The 17,553-nt window shown below is 49.5% G+C and overlaps 1 protein-coding gene across 2 annotated transcripts in view; it reads left to right on the top strand.

The window, feature by feature from the left end:
* CHRDL2 (chordin like 2) overlaps nt 1-4,447 on the top strand; it is a 32,454-nt gene extending 28,007 nt beyond the window's left edge. Inside the window, exons 10-11 of one of the 2 annotated variants that reach the window (XM_007448100.1) lie at nt 3,445-3,537; nt 4,285-4,447. In XM_007448100.1, coding sequence (XP_007448162.1) covers nt 3,445-3,537; nt 4,285-4,364 — 173 coding nt within the window. In that variant the 3' untranslated portion in view covers nt 4,365-4,447. The remainder of the gene's footprint in view (nt 1-3,444; nt 3,538-4,284) is intronic. The other variant, XM_007448099.1, reaches the window with a different exon arrangement.
* Nucleotides 4,448-17,553: the final 13,106 nt, after the last annotated feature.

The raw sequence follows: 17,553 nt of genomic DNA, 5'->3' as shown, positions 1-17,553 counted from the left end.
TCTTTCCCTGCTCTACTCTGCCCCCTGTCGTAGGAGGAATGGACGAAGAAAGCGGAGCTGTTCAGCCTGGAGAAGAGAAGACTCAGGGGGACAGGACCGCTGGCTTCATTGCTCTGAAGGACTGCCCCAGGCAGAGGGAGCAGTTGTGTTCTCAGTGACCGCAAGGGTCAGAACAACAAGCAGGGGCTTTGGAATCACACAGACCTGGGTTTGAATCCCGGCTCTGCCATTTCTTAGCTGTGTGGCCTTGGGCAATCACTTGACCTGTCTGGGCCTCAGATTTCTCTTCTGTTAATGGGGGAGAAGGGGTTTTGGAGGATTAAATAAAAGAATATAGGTACCACCCCTGACCTATAGTAAGTGCTAAAAATGTCAGCCTCCTTCTTATCCCCCCTCATCAGTTGGTTAGAATTGCAGAGAGGCAGGTTTCAGTGTATGAGAGGAAGCACCTTCTCAAGCGTAAAGCCTTCCTGCAGTGGAAGGGAGGAAGCAAGTTCCATTCACGCAAGTGTGCAAGCAAGGGCTGGGTGGGGATTTGGCCACTGGCTGAGGAGTTAAGTTCAATAACCTTCATGATTGTTTTGAGCCTTGAGATTCCATCTTTCCCTGGACAAGTGGGGCTGCATGTTTACGATGGGCCTCCTCCCACCCCTCTGTGACCACAGAGAGTAAGAGGCCCAGGCTCTGTCCTCAGGACCCCATGGCTCTGTGCCCTGGGTGCAGGAGGAGCTCCCTGGGAGCTGAGCTGGTCAGGGGAGGCTTTTTGGAGGATGGGCCTGAGCTGGACAGGATTTAGAAAGGCAAGAGGGGCACACTACAGGCAGGCTGACAGTGACAGCCTCAAACTCTGGTGCCAGAGCCCATGTTTACATGCCTGGTGCTCTGTGATTGGTATTTAGCAGGTACTATATATAATGTGCTTCAATTCACCCACATATAAGAAAGTTGAAGGGTATGTATTAATGCCCCATTTTGCAGATAAGAAACCTGAGTCTGAGAGGTAAAATGACTTGCTCAAAACCACACAGTTTAAACAGTAAAGCAAAGATTCAAACCCAGGTCTTACTGTCCCCAGTGCCGCCTCCACAAAGGTGACCTTATGCTTTTAGGGAAGGGCCTAAGGAAGGCCCGGGATGGCAGAGAAGGAAGCATGATAGCTCAAGGCAAAACCTCCTTACCAGGCGGCCCAGCAAAAAGGAACAAGGTGGGGAGGACTCTTCAACTTCACAATGCCAGGCCCTGCCATCCTGTCACTAGCAAACCTTCCCCCACCCCCGCTATCTCCTGAGCCTCTGGGTGCCTGAAATGCCCCATCTGCTTCCCTGTCTGTTACCTCCCTGTCCCAGACTGTGAAAGTCAAAACAAACTCTCCCAAGGTCTGATTGTCAGTGGGAAACCTTTCCTGTTTCCTCACCCAGACAAGTGGAAACAGCAGGCCTTGGGGGCCAGGAGAGGAAGACAGCAATTGGCCTGGATACAAAGTGAGCAGGTGGATGCTGAAAGCTGGGCTGAGGCCACACCACAGTGGGACCCGCCCCAGGCCCAGAGTCTGAGCAGAGAGTTGGCGTAGGGTTAAAGGGCTTTTTAGAGTCTAGAATTTCAGAGTAGAAGGGACCTCAGGGGTCTCCATTCCTCCCCCCGTCCCAGGAAGGAAGTCCCCCTGCAGCCTCCCTGATGGTCTCTAGCCCCTGACTGCACACACCCCCTCCCCACCCCCAGACAGGTGGTTCACTTGCCATTCTGGGCATGGCTCTACCCAGAGAGGGTTCTTCACACTAAGCTAAGCCTGTCCTATCTCTTGGAACTCGCCCACCACTGCCACCTCTGCCCGGGACACACAGAGCCCAGCCACTCTCAGGCCTGGCACGCCCTTCAAAGAGCAAGAGGCACAACCATGACCCTCAGGCAAGCTCTTGATTCCAGGCCCAAGATCTCAGACCTTTCAATCATGCTTTATAGGCAACAGCGTGGGGACCTGCCCTCAGCCCCATTACCTCTCCAACTTGTGTTTGGGGGTTTGTGCAGCGGCAAGACTGGACCACCAGGACCTGTCCCCATCTCATGCTTGTGATGTGGCCTGGGCCTTTGGAGCAAGTCTCTCCCGCATTCTGGTCCTTGGCATATGGACCGGGGGGCCTGAAGACAGTGCTGGGCATTCCCAGCTTCCTGGACCTCAGTCCCAGGACCCGTGCTGTCTCTTCCTCTCAGTGGGATCCCACTTGGATTCCCACAAGCAAGGCCGGTTCTTGGTTTTCTTGAGGGCAGTGCTGGCCTAGCAGAGGTCTTGCTGTCACATCTGTTCTTTCTGGCCACAGACCCCGGTGGTAACAGCCGGCACAACATCAGAGGCCATGTGCTTAGGGCCTCAGCGCCATGTGTGGTGCCTGTGCTCCCCAGGGGATGCAAACATCAAGAGATACAGCTAGTACCTCATTCCCCCTCAGGGCCTCACCTACATAGGGTACACATATATTTGCTTATCCATCCATCCATCCATCCATGGATTCATTCATTCATTCATTCAGCATGCCTAATGTGGGCCAGGTGCAGGGAACCCAAGAGGAACACCCTCCCCGAGTTCCCAGTCTGGTAAGGGAGGCAAGAGCAGACACAATGATAGCACATTAGAAATAGGAACAATCATAAACAGAAGCCAAGAGCTGTGGGTAACCCAAGGAGGAAATTATAACTATTTGGGGGAAGAGGGAGAATCGAGGGAGACTTCCCAGGTGAGGCTGGGAGGATGAGTAGGAGTTCACCTGTGGCAACAGGAGAAGGTGTTTCAGCAGAGGGGGCAGCATATGTAAAGGCTTGGCCCCCTCAGGGACCTCAGGTAGCTGATTAGGACTGTAGCACAGGCAGGGCCACTCAGAGGGATGGGGTAAACTGAGCCTTGAGCTGAAAGGGAGACTACAACCCTGATACCTGTAGTGCTTGGGTGTCTGAAGCAAATCACCTATTGATTTTTATCATATGTTCTATGTCCAGATAAAAGCTAGACCAGGCCCTATAGGCCTGGCAGCTTTTCTTCCTTCTTTCCTCCCTCCCTCCTGCCTTCCCCCTCTCTGCATTGTGGACAGGTGAGTGGTGTGAGAGCAGGAAGGTGATGGTGACAGGAGCAGGGTCACGGAAGGGGAATGACGGGGTAACATGCATATTTTCCAATGACTGCAGCCAGGATCATAGGTTAGAGGCGGGGTTAAAGGGGTCAGAAGTCTAGTGCAGTGACCCAGGCAAGGCATGATGGGGCCTGAATGGGAAGGGTGACAGTGGGGATGGGAGAACAGATTCAAAATATTTAGGGAATTTAGTCCACAGGATTTGGTGGCTGGTCAGAAAGGGGGAGGGGAGGGAGGTGACAGGGTCTCTCCCAGGTCTAAGTCACCCTGTTTCACTGACCACACACCCTGCCTTTCCTGCTCACGCCCTTGTCTCTGCCCTCAGGAATCTTCCACTTGATTCAGATCAAGAAAGTCAGGAAGCAAGACTTCCAGAAAGAGGCACAGAACTTCCGGTTGCTCACTGGCACCCACAAAGGTGGGACCCTGGGCTGAGGACTGGGGCCTGGGAAGAGAGCCGGGATAGAAGCTGGGGCCTCCTGGGGAGTTCCAGGCTGCTGGTGCTGGGAGGAGGGCGGCTGTCAGCCACAGACGTCAGTTCCCGGCACAGGAATCCAGTGGGCGTCTGGGCCAGAGATTTCCTAACTCAGACGCCCAGGAGCTTGGGAGCGGGAAGGTAAAGCAGAGCCAGCTGGATTTGGTCTTGGGGGTGAGGGAGACGGAGCTGTCAGAGGTGGGGCTCTGAGCCCCTAAGTCCTGGTGCTGCTTCGTGTCTCTCCACTGGAACCTTTCCCACTGAAACCTTCTAACCACGTTCCTTCTGATGCCCTTAAGTTGCTCTACACTCCCCCGAGGAAGATGGACCCAGGTGGGTCTTCAGGTGGGGGAAAGGAAGTCACAGACGGGAGGGTCACCAACAAGAGTCAGGATACCAGCCCGGCCCACACATGTTGGTTGTCTGAGGCGGGGTCATGTGTCAGAACCCTCTGGGATTTGGGGTGTGATGGGGTCCCCAACCTCCCTCCTCCCTGTGGGCTCCAAACCCAGGCTACTCAGTCCTTGTTGTCCTAAGTTTGCCCCACCCCAGTCACCCTGTCTCTGTTGTGCACATGCATGCACACGCACACACCACACACACACAACACACACACACACACACCTGCACATACACATACAGGACACACCCCTACACACACACGTGACTCTTCCTCTCTTTTCCATGCAGGTCACTGGAACGTCTTCCTAGCCCAGACCCCGGAGCTGAAGGTCACGGCCAGCCCAGACAAAGTGACCAAGACCTTGTAACAAAGACCTGAACAGCTGCAGATGTGAGCTTTATTATTTTTGTTGTTATATATTAATAAATAAGAAGTTGCATTACCCCTCAACCCTGCCTGCTGAGTCCATATCCAGTCTCCACGTGTTCTCACAGTGACTGCAGACAGGCAGAGACTGGCCCGCATCCTCACGGTGAGTTGTTATGAGAGCCAGGGCTAGTTCCCCTAGCCTTCTGACCCAGACCCTTGTCTGCCATCGTGGCCTCTCCCCTGCTCTGTGCTGCTTCTGTGCCCAGCCCCCAACTACAGCGCCTCCTGCTTTTGTGGGCCATCCCCCTCCCATAGCTCTTTGGCAGTGAGCCTAGGAAGGGGGACTGACTGGAGTTAGCCAGCGGAGCGGGGTGCATGGAGCCTCAAAGTGCTTTCCCAGCAGATATTCCAGGGGTCCTTACAATTGTCAGCTACACTTTACAATGAGGTCGCTGAGTTTAGGGAGGAGCAGTAATTTGCCTGAAGCCACAGAGCAGGGTGGTAGCAGATTTGGAATTGGATGCCCGGTCTCTTGCTCCAAGCTAGCACTCATCCCTGTTCCACCGTGACCAATGTTATAAACCCAAACATTCTCACCTCAGAGGATTTCCAAGACTTGGCAGTCAGATTGCCAACCCTGGCACCACGGTCTGGGAAGAAAGCCTAACAGTTACAATTAAAGACAACATCAGTAATCTATCCTGCCCACGTGTACAATTCCTTGCCATTTCAAAGATGTTTTAATGCCCGTGATTCTACTTAAGGTGAACTAGTATAGGAATTACCCCTATTTTGGAGAGGAGAGAACAGAGGTTCAGGATCGGCCACTGTCTTCCCCAAAGCCTCACAGTGATGAGTGGTGAAGCCAGACCAGAATTCAGACCTACTGACTCCTAGACCTGTGCTCTCATTCCACGGCCCACTCCCACCCCAAACCTGATTGGAAGCCGTGAAGAGACAGTGTCAAGTGGCCTTTTGGTTGGATTCTGCCACTTGCAGCCACTTAGAGGGCTCTGCTCCGAGCCCTGGTCTTGTACCTGGGCGTCTGAGGTCTGGGAAGTCGTCTAAGCAGCCTCCCAATGCTGCCCTTACTGAGCAGGGACCCTCCCCAAACTCCCTCTGCCAGCTCCCAGGGGGCCTGGATTGAGAGTCTGGGGTTTGAGGAACATGGTTGGAACCTCCCCCTCATCCTCTGAGTCAAAGGACATCCAGCTCCTCACAGCCTCTGCCTGGCCCTCCTGGAGAAGACTCGCCATTCTGGCCTTGTTTGCTCACCACGTGGGGTTAACTTGGAAGTCCAGGCATGGCTTCTGAGCCTCCTGAATTTAAAGCATAGGAGCCAGCTATTCACACCATGAACTGGTCATCCTTCAACCTAGCTCAGATGTCTCCTGCTCAGTGGGGCTTTTCCTGCCACGCCACCCCCACCCCTGCTCCTGCACAGGGGCCCCTCCCCTCGGCTGGAGAATGGGGTTGAAGGCAAGGCTCTGTAATCAGAGGCATCTCCGGACCCTCAGGACAGGAATGACTTCCCTGTATACTTTTCCTGGTGTTGCAGGCCAACTGCCTTCCTGGTTTCTCTGATGGACTTATCCGAAGCCTGTGATGTTCACCCCAGATCTTTCCCACCATGGGAGCATGTTCAGCCCATCAGCACCTCCGGACTTTGGTCCAGACTTTTCTGAGTGTGTCGACATAAGGCTTGCCTTGGGAATCTCTAAGCAGCTCTCCCAGGGCTCTACATCACTCTGAGCTGTCTTCTCCTTCCCTGTATTCATTCATAAAACACTTTCTGATCTACACTGGCCTAGGCCTTGTGCTAGATGACTGACACAGTGTAAGGAACCAATACGGCCCTGCCTGTCCCTAGGGAGTCAAAATCTTGAGCAGGAGATGAGGCCTCACAACACCATGAGTACAAGGGCTGTGACAGCAGGGCTGTGGGGACCACAGCCCCTGCCCAGATGGAGGACACTTCAGCTAGCTCTGAGGAATGAACAGGAGTTAGAAGAAAAGGTGGAGGCAGGGAGAGGCGGGTGGGACAGTGGTACAGGAAGAGACAGCTTCATGGAAGATGAAAAACAGCATCTTACAAGGAGAACCACAAACAGCTCACTGTTGCTGGATAATAAAATGTGAGGCAAAGAGCAGAGGGAGGTGAGGCTGAATGCCCGGCCGAGAAGCTTTGGCATCATCCTGAGGGCAGCAGAGAGCCCCGGAAGGGTTTCAGTGCTTTGGTCAGATTTGTGGTTTAGAAAGCTGGCCCTGCCTGCTGGGTGAAACACGGTGTGGAGGAGAGAGGTGGAGACCAGGTAGGGGGCTGCTGTGGGATCCGTGGAAGGGATGACAATGCCTGGGCAGGAGAGAGGCGACGGGGGTGGGAGAGAAGGCAGAGCTGAGGAACAGCGGGGAGTCGGGCTGCAGCTGGTGCCTCACGTGGTGACTGAGGGGAGAACCCAGGAGTTTCAGCTGAGCTGTGTCTCAGGAGAGAACCCCAGCCCTTTGGGTATATTATGGTCTGGAGAGGAGGCTGGGCCAGAGACAAGGATTTGGGAGCTGTTGGCCTGCAGGTGGTAACTAACTCCAGGAGATGGGAGACATTGGCCTGTAGAGTGAAAAGAGAAGGGTCATTAGGACAGAGCCCCGGGGCATCAGCAAAGGAACTGCATGGAGGCAAGAAAGAAGCCAGGAGAGTGCACAGCTGAGAGTCCAATAGGTGAAACCTGGAAAGGGGGCTTCTGGTGACCGTGGCCATGGGCACTGTGAGGGGAGCTGGGAGGCAGGAGCAGGTTGTGCAGGGCTGAGGCAGTGTCTGGGAGGTGAGGAAACAGACAAGCCTTTGAAGAACTTGGGTGGTAAAGGAGAGGAGAGAGGCAGGACAGTGGCTGGCAGTGAACATGAGCTGGAAGAAGGGGGTTTTTCAGGCGGGAGAGATTTAAGCAAGTCTTGCTGATGAGGAGACCTCACAGGAGAGGGAAAAGTAGAAGAAATAGGAGTGAGGATGGAGGAAGGGAAGATTTAGGGACAAGTTAAAATCCATTCTTCCCCAGCCACTAACTCGCTGCATAACCCTGGCTGGTCTCCCCATGAGTGGGACGGGGGAGAGGGATGCGGTGGTCTCCGGGGGCTGCCAGCTCTATCCCTGATGGGGCTCCCTGAGACCGCAGCAGGGAGTCCTGTGGGATCCACTGTCTTGGTGGCCAGGCTGGGCTCTGCATGAAGTAGGGACATCCCCTCCCACAGGCACGGTCAAGTCCGTTGTCTCGTCTAATCCCCGGAGCAACCCAGTGAGGTGGGGCATGTCAACCATATTATGGAGATGAGGAAACTAAGGCTCAGGGAGAGGAAGTGACCTAATTAAGATCACACATTAGTAAATGGAAGGCTTGGATTCCAGCTGAGGTCTGGGATTCTGCACCCTGATGGAGCCCAGAGCACAGGAGGGGCCAGGTCCTGGGCTGGAGCAGGTGCAGCCTCTGCTCAACTCAACCTTCCCAGGTAGCTTCCTGGCCCCTAAACTTGATCATCCTATTATGAGGCCACACCTGGCCTCCAGATTTCCTGGAGAGGCTCCCTCCTCCTCCCCCTCCCCTCCCCCCCCTCCTCCTCCTTTTCCTCCTCCTCCAGCAGCTGTGAAGCCACCTCCCCCTGTCCCCCAACAAACCCTGGACTCTGGGAAATGGCAGTATTTCTGAGAAACAGGACATTGCCTGTGGTTTGGGACTGGCCTGGGGGTGAGGGAAGAACTGGGGTAGGCACAATGGCATCTCTCTCCAGGGCAGGTCCGGCCACCCTCCTTCCCTTCAGCCTGGTCCCTGGAGACACCCACTGCCTGCCTTCTTCACCCGCAGGGTCAGTTCATGGAAGATGAACAGGAAGCGCCTTAGGAGGCTGGCTGAAGTTGGGAGGGGTTGGGGTGGTGTGGGTTTCTGTGCACAGGGCTTATCTCAGACCTTCTATAATGGGAGTTAGGACCTGGATCTCTGGTCCCCAGCTCAAGGCTGTTTTTTTTTTTTTTTTTTTTTTTTTTTTTTTTTTTTGGTTGGGTGGGGGGAGTGCAGAGTAAAATGTTTACAGGCCAGGAGACCAGTTAAGAAGGTGCTGCAATCATCCATTGGCAATAGAGACACAGAAAAGGGAGAAGACAAAGAAAACCATCCTTCCACGCTCAGTCAATCATGATCCCTTGTCCCTAACTCCCAATAGTTCTAGTTCTAAGTAACTCAATTTACAGAGACCAGCAGTGGCCCAGAACCAAGCAGAAGTCTTTAGAATCACACAGAAGTCTTACGCAAACTAAGTGAAACACTGATTTCATTTTTAGTTATTTATTTATGGCTGTGTTGGGTCTTCATTTCTGTGCATGGGCTTTCTCTAGTTGTGGCAAGTGGGGGTCACTCTTCATCGCGGTGCGCAGGCCTCTCACTATCGCGGCCTCTGTTGTTGCGGAGCACAGGCTCCAGACGCGCAGGCTCAGTAATTGTGGCTCACGGGCCCAGTTGCTCCATGGCATGTGGGGTTTTCCCAGACCAGGGCTCGAACCTGTGTTGTCTGCATTGGCAGGCAGATTCTCAACCACTGCGCCACCAGGGAAGCCCTCAAGGCTGTTTGAATGACCACATGACACCTAATGTCTCTCCCCACCTTATCCATCCCTGGCACAAAACAGAGCCCACATAACTTGCCCAAAGTCAAACAGCAATGAAGAGTTGGAGCTGTGACTGGAACCTGCAGGGTCTGGCCCCAAAGTCTGCCCTCTCCCTCTGCCCCATGATGTCCGGGCTGAGGATAAGATCTGTCTTCTCGCCAGCTCCCCTGCCACCAGCCTCTCCTCTCCACGCTTTCCCCTTCCTAGCAAGTCTTGCCTATCAAACCAGAATGATCTTTTAAAAACGCAAATCTTACCCTGCCTCCCCTCCATTAAGCCCCTCCTTCAATGGCTTCCCTCTGCCCTCAGAAGAGCGTTGAAACTTCCTCTCCCGGCCCTTCAGGATCTGACTCCTGCTGGCTCTTCAGCCCTAATTCCCCCACTTTTTCTCCCAGCTGCATCCCAGGGTCCGGTTTGCTGCCCCACCTGATCAAGTTGGGATGGGTGTGGGCTCTAGGAACACCTGGATCACAGGCTCCGACACCATCAGGATGTTCTCTCTCTGTTGCTCCCTGCCTATCAGCAATTTCTTTCCAACCAGCTCTTTCAAGAAGCAGATATACCGTGCACTGCTCAGTATCCTGATAGCTCTCAATTAGATAAGATACAAAGGTTCTTCCCTTCCAATTCCAATAGAGAGATTCTCAGGGAGGACTTGGATTGGTCCATCTTGGGTGATCAGGAAGGAGGTATTAGAATCATATGATTGGATTGGGGGAGCAGTCCCCCAAATAAGGGGGTGGACAGCACACACATGGTCACAAAAGGAATCCCTGTTCCCAGGCTGCCACTGCTACACCTTCAGACCATTTCTTAAGCCAGGGTCCTCTCTTCCACACCTTAAACATGCTGTTCCCACTTTCTAGAATGCTTTTCCCTATTTTCTGCCTATGGTGGTCCAGCTTAGACTTTAAGCCCTCCTCAGAATAGCCCTCCCTGGTTCCCTCTGCTGCCCCAGTATTGCACACTCTTCTGTAATTGAATTCATCCTTTTGTACTGCAGTGATCTGTTCCTGAGCCTTTCTCCCACTGGTCAGTAAGCTTCTTGAGCCAGAGACCACATGGTGGTTATCTTTGCATTCCCAGCCCCTAGCATGGCCCTAATAATACGTACTTTTTGAAGAAGGAAAGGAGGGAAGGGAAATAATGACGATGAAGACAATGGTGGTACAATGTGGTTGACTGCTGACCTATAGTAGGTGCTCAATAAATGTTGAGCCCTCGAATAATCGCCACTGCCATTTTCACCACCACCACCAGTGCCACCACCATTACTGCCTCCTCCACCACCAGAATTACCCCTCTCATTTGCAGGGCCCAGCCAGGAATACAAATGGAGCCTATTTATCATATACTAAATATTTAAAAGCTATAAATCAAACTAACAAACCATTAAATACATATGTTCTATCTTCCTACCTTGACAAACATATTTTCTTAATGACCTGGAAGGCCAAGTTCAAATTTTAAAATTTCTGACTTCTCTGAATTCTTTGCCAGAGCATGGAAGCACAGGAAGCACAGTCCCCTGGCTTCTAGCTCCTGGTCCAACTCTCTTCTCATTCCAGCTCTGTCCTGAACTATGAGGGGTCTCATACACACACAGACTAGGTGGAGACACCCTAGTCTACATGTCTTTGGTGGTTTTAAAACACATCTAGAAATGCTTTTATACTCCTCTCATTGAGAGGTGTGGCCCATGTGCCCTCCCCTTAAGTCTGGGTGGCTGTGACTCATTTGTAACCCATTAGATTATGCTGGGTGGCTCCCAAGGCTAGGCCAGAAAAGGCAATGCAGCTGCTTTGCTGCTTACTAAGATACTTGCTCCAAATAATAAATCCAAGTGCTCTGAGGCTGCCATACTGTGAGGAAGCCCAGGGCACATGGGGAGCCTATACATGGATGCGCCAGTCAACAGCCACAACTGGCCTCCCAGCCAACTACCAGCATCAACCATCAGATATACAGATTAAGACCCCTCCAGATGATTCTAGCCCCCAGTTACTGAGTCTCCTCAGCTGATGCCCCAGACATTATGGAGCTGAGACACACCATTCCCATTGTGCCCTGTCTAAGTTCCTGACTCACAGACTTCATAAGCATTAAAAAATAGTTATTTTACAAATAATTCTTAAGTTTGTATTGAAACACAAACCCCAAATAGCCAAAACAAGTTTGAGAAAGAAGAACAAAGCTAAGGTATCATGCTTCCTAATTTCAGGCTCTACTACAAAGCTACAGTAATCAAAACAGTATGGTACTGGCACAAAAACAGACACATAGATCAATGGAACAGAATAGAGAGCCCCAAAATGAACCCACACTTATATGGGCAATTAGCCTACAACAAAGGAGGCAAGAATATACAATGGGGAAAAGACATCCTCTTCATAAATGGTGCTGGGAAAGCTGGACAGCTACATGCAAAAGAATCAAACTGGACTACTTTTTCACACCATATGCAAAAATAAACTAAAAATGGATTAAAGACTTAAGTGTAAGACCTAAAATCATAAAACTCCTAGAAAACATAGGCAGTATGCTCTATGACATAGGTCTTAGCAGTATTTTTTCGGATATGTCTCCTCAGGCAAGGAAAACAAAAGCAAAAATAAACATATGGGACTACGTCAAACTAAAAAGCTTTGGCACAGCAAAGGAATTTATCAATAAAATGAAATGGCAGCATAAGTGAATGGAAGAAGATATTTGCAAATGATACATCTGATAAGGGGTAAATATCCAAAATATACAAACAACTCATACAACTCAACATCAAAAAAACAAACAACCCAATTAAAAAATGGGCAGAGGATCTGAATAGTCATCTTTTCCAAAGAAGATATACATATGGCCAGCAGACACATGAAAAGATGCTCAGCATCACTAATCATGAGGGAAATGCAAATCAAGACCAGAATAAGATATCACTTCACAACTGTCAGAATGGCTATTATCAAAAAGACAACAAACAATAAGTGTTGGCAAGGATGTGGAGAAAATGAACCTTTGTGCACTGTTGGTGGGATTGTAAATTGGTGCAGTCACTATGCAAAACATTATGGAGTTTCCTCAAAAAATTAAAACTAGAACTACCATATGAACCACCAATTCCACTTCTAGGTATTATATTTATCCAAAGAAACAGAAATACTAATTTAAAAAGATATATGTACACCAATGCAGCATTATTTATAATAGCCAAGATACAGAAGCAGTCTAAGTGTCCATCAACATATGAATGGATAAAGATGTGAGATATATATAGGAATATTTCTCAGCCATGAAAAAGAATGAAATCTTGCCATTTCTGACAACGTGAATGGACTTAGAAGGTATTATGCTAAGTGAAATAAGTCAGAGAAAGATAAATACCGCATGATCTCATTTATATGTGGATTCTAAAATAACAAACAAAACAAAAACAGACTCATAGATACAGGGACCAAATGGGTGGTTGCCAGAAGGGAGGGAAGTGGGTGGTGGGTAAAACAGGTTTAGAGGATTAAGAGGTACAAATCTCTAGGGCTTCCCTGGTGGCGCAGTGGTTGAGAGTCCGCCTGCTGATGCAGGGGACATGGGTCGTGCCCCGGTCCAGGAAGATCCCACATGCCGCGGAGCAGCTGGGCCCGTGAGCCATGGCCACTGAGGCTGCACGTCTGGATCCTGTGCTCTGCAATGGGAGAGGCCACAACAGTGAGAGGCCCATGTACCGCAAAAAAAAAAAAAAAAGAAAAAAAGAGGTACAAACCTCTAGTTATATCATAAATGATATTTATTTATTATGTAATATATAGCATAAGGAATACAGTCCAAATACTGTAATAATTTTATATGAGGACAGATGGTTACTAGACTTATCGTGGTAAACATTTCATAATGTATGCAAATGTCAAATCACTATGTAGTATACCTGAAACTAACATAATATTATACATCAACTATATTTCAATAAAAGATATTTAAAATTCCCTCCCAAAATAGTTGTCTTAAGCTAAGTTTTGGAGTAATCTGTTATGTAGCAATAATAACTAGAAAAATGTCCAAGTTTCATTCAAACCCTCGCCCCCTCCCCAGGCAAACTTCCCCTCAGGCTTAGAGAACAGACCTAGGGAAGAGCACTGCACAGTCCTGGAGGCAGACTCAGGCTGTTTGGACAGAGAATACCAGGGCCCTGGGTTCCCTGGTCTAAAAGTGGGGGAGGGTGGGCACACATCCTTTTGATCCCACAGACTCCTTGTGCTATATGGGTAGGGGTGCAGCTGAAAGGGGGTCAGACTGGGGACCTCTAGAGGGTGTGGCCCAGGATGGGGTCCCCCTTGCCTGGGTCTAAGGGTTGTCCTGCCCTCCACCATCACCACCACCACTATCACCACCCATTACTACCAGCACCAGTGATGCAATGGTCCTCTGTGTCCCAATGTACCCTCAAAAAGAAAGCATCCTGGAAGAGGGGACACCTAAGTAGAGACTTTAAGGAAGCAGCCAGAGAAAGTGGGGAAATCACATTCCAGTCCCAGGAAACAGCATGTTCAGAGGCCTGGAGACAAGTAAGAGTGGTACATTCAGGGAATGCAAGCAGACCAGTCTGGCAAGACAGTTAAGCTGGGCAGTGGAGGCAGGCGGTACAGGCAGCAGGGAGTGGCGGCAACAGCCTCTAGAGAAAAGCCAGGAGAGGTAGGCAGAGGCCAGCTCTTCCAGGCCCCTCAGAACAGGAGTGGTGCTCAGGGAGGATGCCCTCACATGGCTGTCAATGTTGGCACCCATTCTGACTGCCCAGAGCCTATTCCAAATCAGTAATTATTCTGAATATCACCCCTTTTTTCTTTTTCTTTTTTTTTTTTGCCTGGAAGTGCTTTCAGCAAGGAGGTGACTCAATCAGATTTGTGTTTTATAAACTTTCCTCAGGCTTCTGTGGGAGAAAAAGCCTTGGAGGGAGCCAAGAATGGAAGCAAAGCCATCCATGAGCAATTTATCACAACTATAATGAGAGAGATGATGGCAATAGGGACTAGGATGTGACAACAGAGATGGAGAGAAGTCGACGGGGTTAAGCACCATTTAGAGGGTAGAATCAAGGGAAGCAAAGGTGAGTGAGACATGGCCTCTACCTTCAGTGAGCTCACAGTGCAGCAGAGAAGAAATGGTGTGAACATACATAACAATTAAAATCAGCTCATTTCTGGGGATTTCCCTCGTGGCCCAGTGGTTAAGACTCCGTGCTTCCACTGCAGGGGGCATGGATTCGATCTCTGGTGGCGGAACTAAAATCCCGCATGCCATGCAGTGCAGCTAAAAAGGAAAAAAATCAGCTCATTTCATCTTCACTATGAATATCAGAGGTAGGTACCAAAATTACTCTTTTGCAAATGAGGAAAAGTGATGTTCTATGGCAGATGCTGTTGGATGCCCACCTAGTAGCCATTCCCCAACCTCCTCTTTGCGAATAGAACCCCATCTGGATAGGTGCTCAGCATCTGGAGTGAACCATGACTGACTTCAGTCAGCTTTGGCAACCCAACTCTCCTCTGCCAGTTACTGGTCTAGGGTTGAGCCCATGACCCCATTTCTGGTGGGGTGGAGGGTGGGGGGAGATTTTCCTCTGCATAGTAGAGAGTCACACGAGGAGAAAGCCTTTTTGCTGATGCCCTCTTTGCTTCCTGCTTCAAATGCTATCATTTAAGGACATGAGACGTGGAGCTGCAGCAGCCATCTTGTGACCATGAGGCCAAGGATTATGGAAGCCAGTAATGCTAAGGAAGGCTGTAGAGAACAGAATCCTCAATGACACCGATGACCCACACTGAGCCAATCTGGGGATCACCTTCATTTTTTTTTTTTTTTTTTTGCTAAGAAAACAACATATATCCTCATAGCTTAGGCCACTGTAGCAGTACTGCCAATGACCCTCTCATTCCTTTAATATTGTCATAGACGCTGGCTTCCAATGTGCTTTCACTCCCAACAGCCAGCATCAGCTTCTCCTTGTCAGAAGACCGCCCGCAGGCTGCTGGAGCCCACTTTACCTGTGAGTGTGGGAATCTACACTCCCACCCACTCAAAGGTGCCCCTTAACCAATGATGGAATAGTATGGAGGTGTCAGTCCTCCAGCTGCCTTGCACTGATCTGTACAGCTCTGAGGAGTGATCTGTACTATCCCCAGAGCTCCTCTGCAAGATGGAGCCAAAATTCCCCCTTGGGGGACTTGGCTTGATATAATACTTGCCCTCCTGGCCCCACTTCTATACTTCCCTACTACTTGTTTGTCTTGGAAATAGTTCCTAATACATCGCTTTCATATGACTCCTTGTCTCAAGTTCTGCTTCTAGGAATTCCAACTTAAGACAGTGACCACTGGTCAGGTTTCTGTACTTGCTGCCTAACGCATCCTAACAGACACAACCCAGCAAGGTGAAGGTCTCATAGCAAGTTTGCTCAAGTCTAGGTTTCCTGCTTGCAAATTCTACTTTTTTAATGCACTAATTAATAAGCTGATGATTAAAAACTTAATTTTGTAAAGTGCTATACTCTAAGCATAATAACAATGGCAACTAATTACAACCATTTACTGAGCATCTCCCATGAGCCTGGGAATGGGCTAAGGCTTTACCCTGGTGACCTCATTTAATCTTTACCAGAACGCTATGAAGCGGATACTATCAGTTTTCTAGGCTGAGTAACAAACTACCACAAATTTAGCAGCTTAAAACACATTTATTATGTGCAGGGCATTGGGCAAAATAGGTGAGAGGGATTAAGAGATACAAACTTCCAGTTATAAATAAGTTGCAGGGACATAATCTACAGCATAAGGAATATAGTCAATAATACTGTAATAATTTTGTATGGTGGAAGATGGTTACTCGACTTGTCATGGTGATCACTTTATGATGTATTTAATTGTCAGATCACTATGTTGTACACATGAAACTAACATAATACTGTACATCAACTATACTTTAAAAAATACATTTATTATCTCACAGTTTATATACGTCAGAAGTCTGGACACAGTTTAGCTGGGTTCTCTGCTTTATGGTGTCACCAGTCTGCAATCCCATGTCAGTAGGAGCTGTGGTCTCATCAAAGACTCGACTCGGGGAAAGATCCACTACAAAGCATTCTCAGCTTATTGGCAAAATTCAGCTCCTTGTGGTTATAGGACTGAGGTCCCTGTTTTCTTGCTGGCTGTCAGCCAGGGGCCACTCTCAGTTCCTAGAGACCACCACATGCCCTTTTCATGGGCCCTCTCACAACATAACAACTTACTTCTCAAAAGCCAGGAACAGAGAGTCTCTGACTCAAGAGAAGGTCTGGTTCCTCTTTTAGGAACTTTTACTTGATTAAATCAGGCCCAGGCAGAATAGTCTTCCTTTTAAGTAACTCAAAATCAACTGATTTGGGACCTTAATCACATCTGCAAAATCCCTTCACCTCTTCCATACTCCACAGGCCAGAAGCAAATCACAGGTTCCACTCACACTCAAAGAGAGGGATTATACGTGGTGTGAAATCATGGGGGCCATCCTATGATCTATCCACTACACGAATATTATCCAAATTGTATAGTTTTGGAAACTGAGGCAAAGAGGGATTTTGGGAATCTTACCCAAAGTCATACTGCCAATGAGTGGAGGTGGAATGTGGTTTCAAACCCATGCACTCTAGTTCAGAACTCACAGTCTTAACCATGACACTGCAGTGACTGCCCCAAGCACTTTCCCTTTCCCTATGTCCCTGAATCCCCTCAATAATCACAAGGAGGAAATAGAGTCTCAGAGAGGTTAAGGAACTTGCCCAAGGTCACACGGTGGTACAGTCATGGCAACAAACGAGGTTTATCAAACTCCCAAACCCAAGATCTTAACCAGTGCAGATGACAGGTAGTGCTTTAACAGAGGACTAAAGAGTGCTGGAATAGTTCATAGGAGACTGAAGCAGGGGTGGGGTGGGGCAGGGCAGGAATGGGGGAGGTAGCCCTTCAACAGGGTAATAAAGAAATAACAGGATTTATCTATTTGAAAATGGGGGAGGTGGAAGAGGGAAGAAGTGTATGTCCAGCTGGGACGAAGGCAAGGAAGCAGGAAAGCACAGCTGTTTGGGACAGGGTGAGGATGGAGGGCTGTTTCGGACCAAGATGGGGGACTGTGAGAAAGGAGGCTGGAGATAGGGCCGGGACCCAATTTGGAACATTAGGCTGAGGAGTCAGAGTTTTATTTTGAAGGCAATTAGGATTTACAGAAGACTGTTGAGCAGCAGCAGCCGTGCACAAAAATGCCTTTAGAGAGGCTGGTTAATGGCAGTGTGTGGGAGAGGGGACTGTTTAGAGTTTTCTTGCCCCTAATAGCCTTTTCCACAAAAGGGCACCTTTAGTCCTCCCAAAGCCCAAAAAGGGAGGGTGGATGAGCGAGGCTGTGCCATTTTATGGGCAAGGACACTGAGGTCTATTGAAGGACACGCTGCTCTATGAGAGGAATGTGACTCAGTAGTGGGGCCCAATGTCCCACTTCAGGCACGGCGCCGGGGAAATGGGGCCCA

The sequence above is a fragment of the Lipotes vexillifer genome, unplaced genomic scaffold, assembly GCF_000442215.2.
Source record: "Lipotes vexillifer unplaced genomic scaffold, Lipotes_vexillifer_v1.1 scaffold640, whole genome shotgun sequence".
Lineage (NCBI taxonomy): Eukaryota > Metazoa > Chordata > Mammalia > Artiodactyla > Lipotidae > Lipotes > Lipotes vexillifer.
This window is presented reverse-complemented; position numbering and strand designations above follow the sequence as displayed.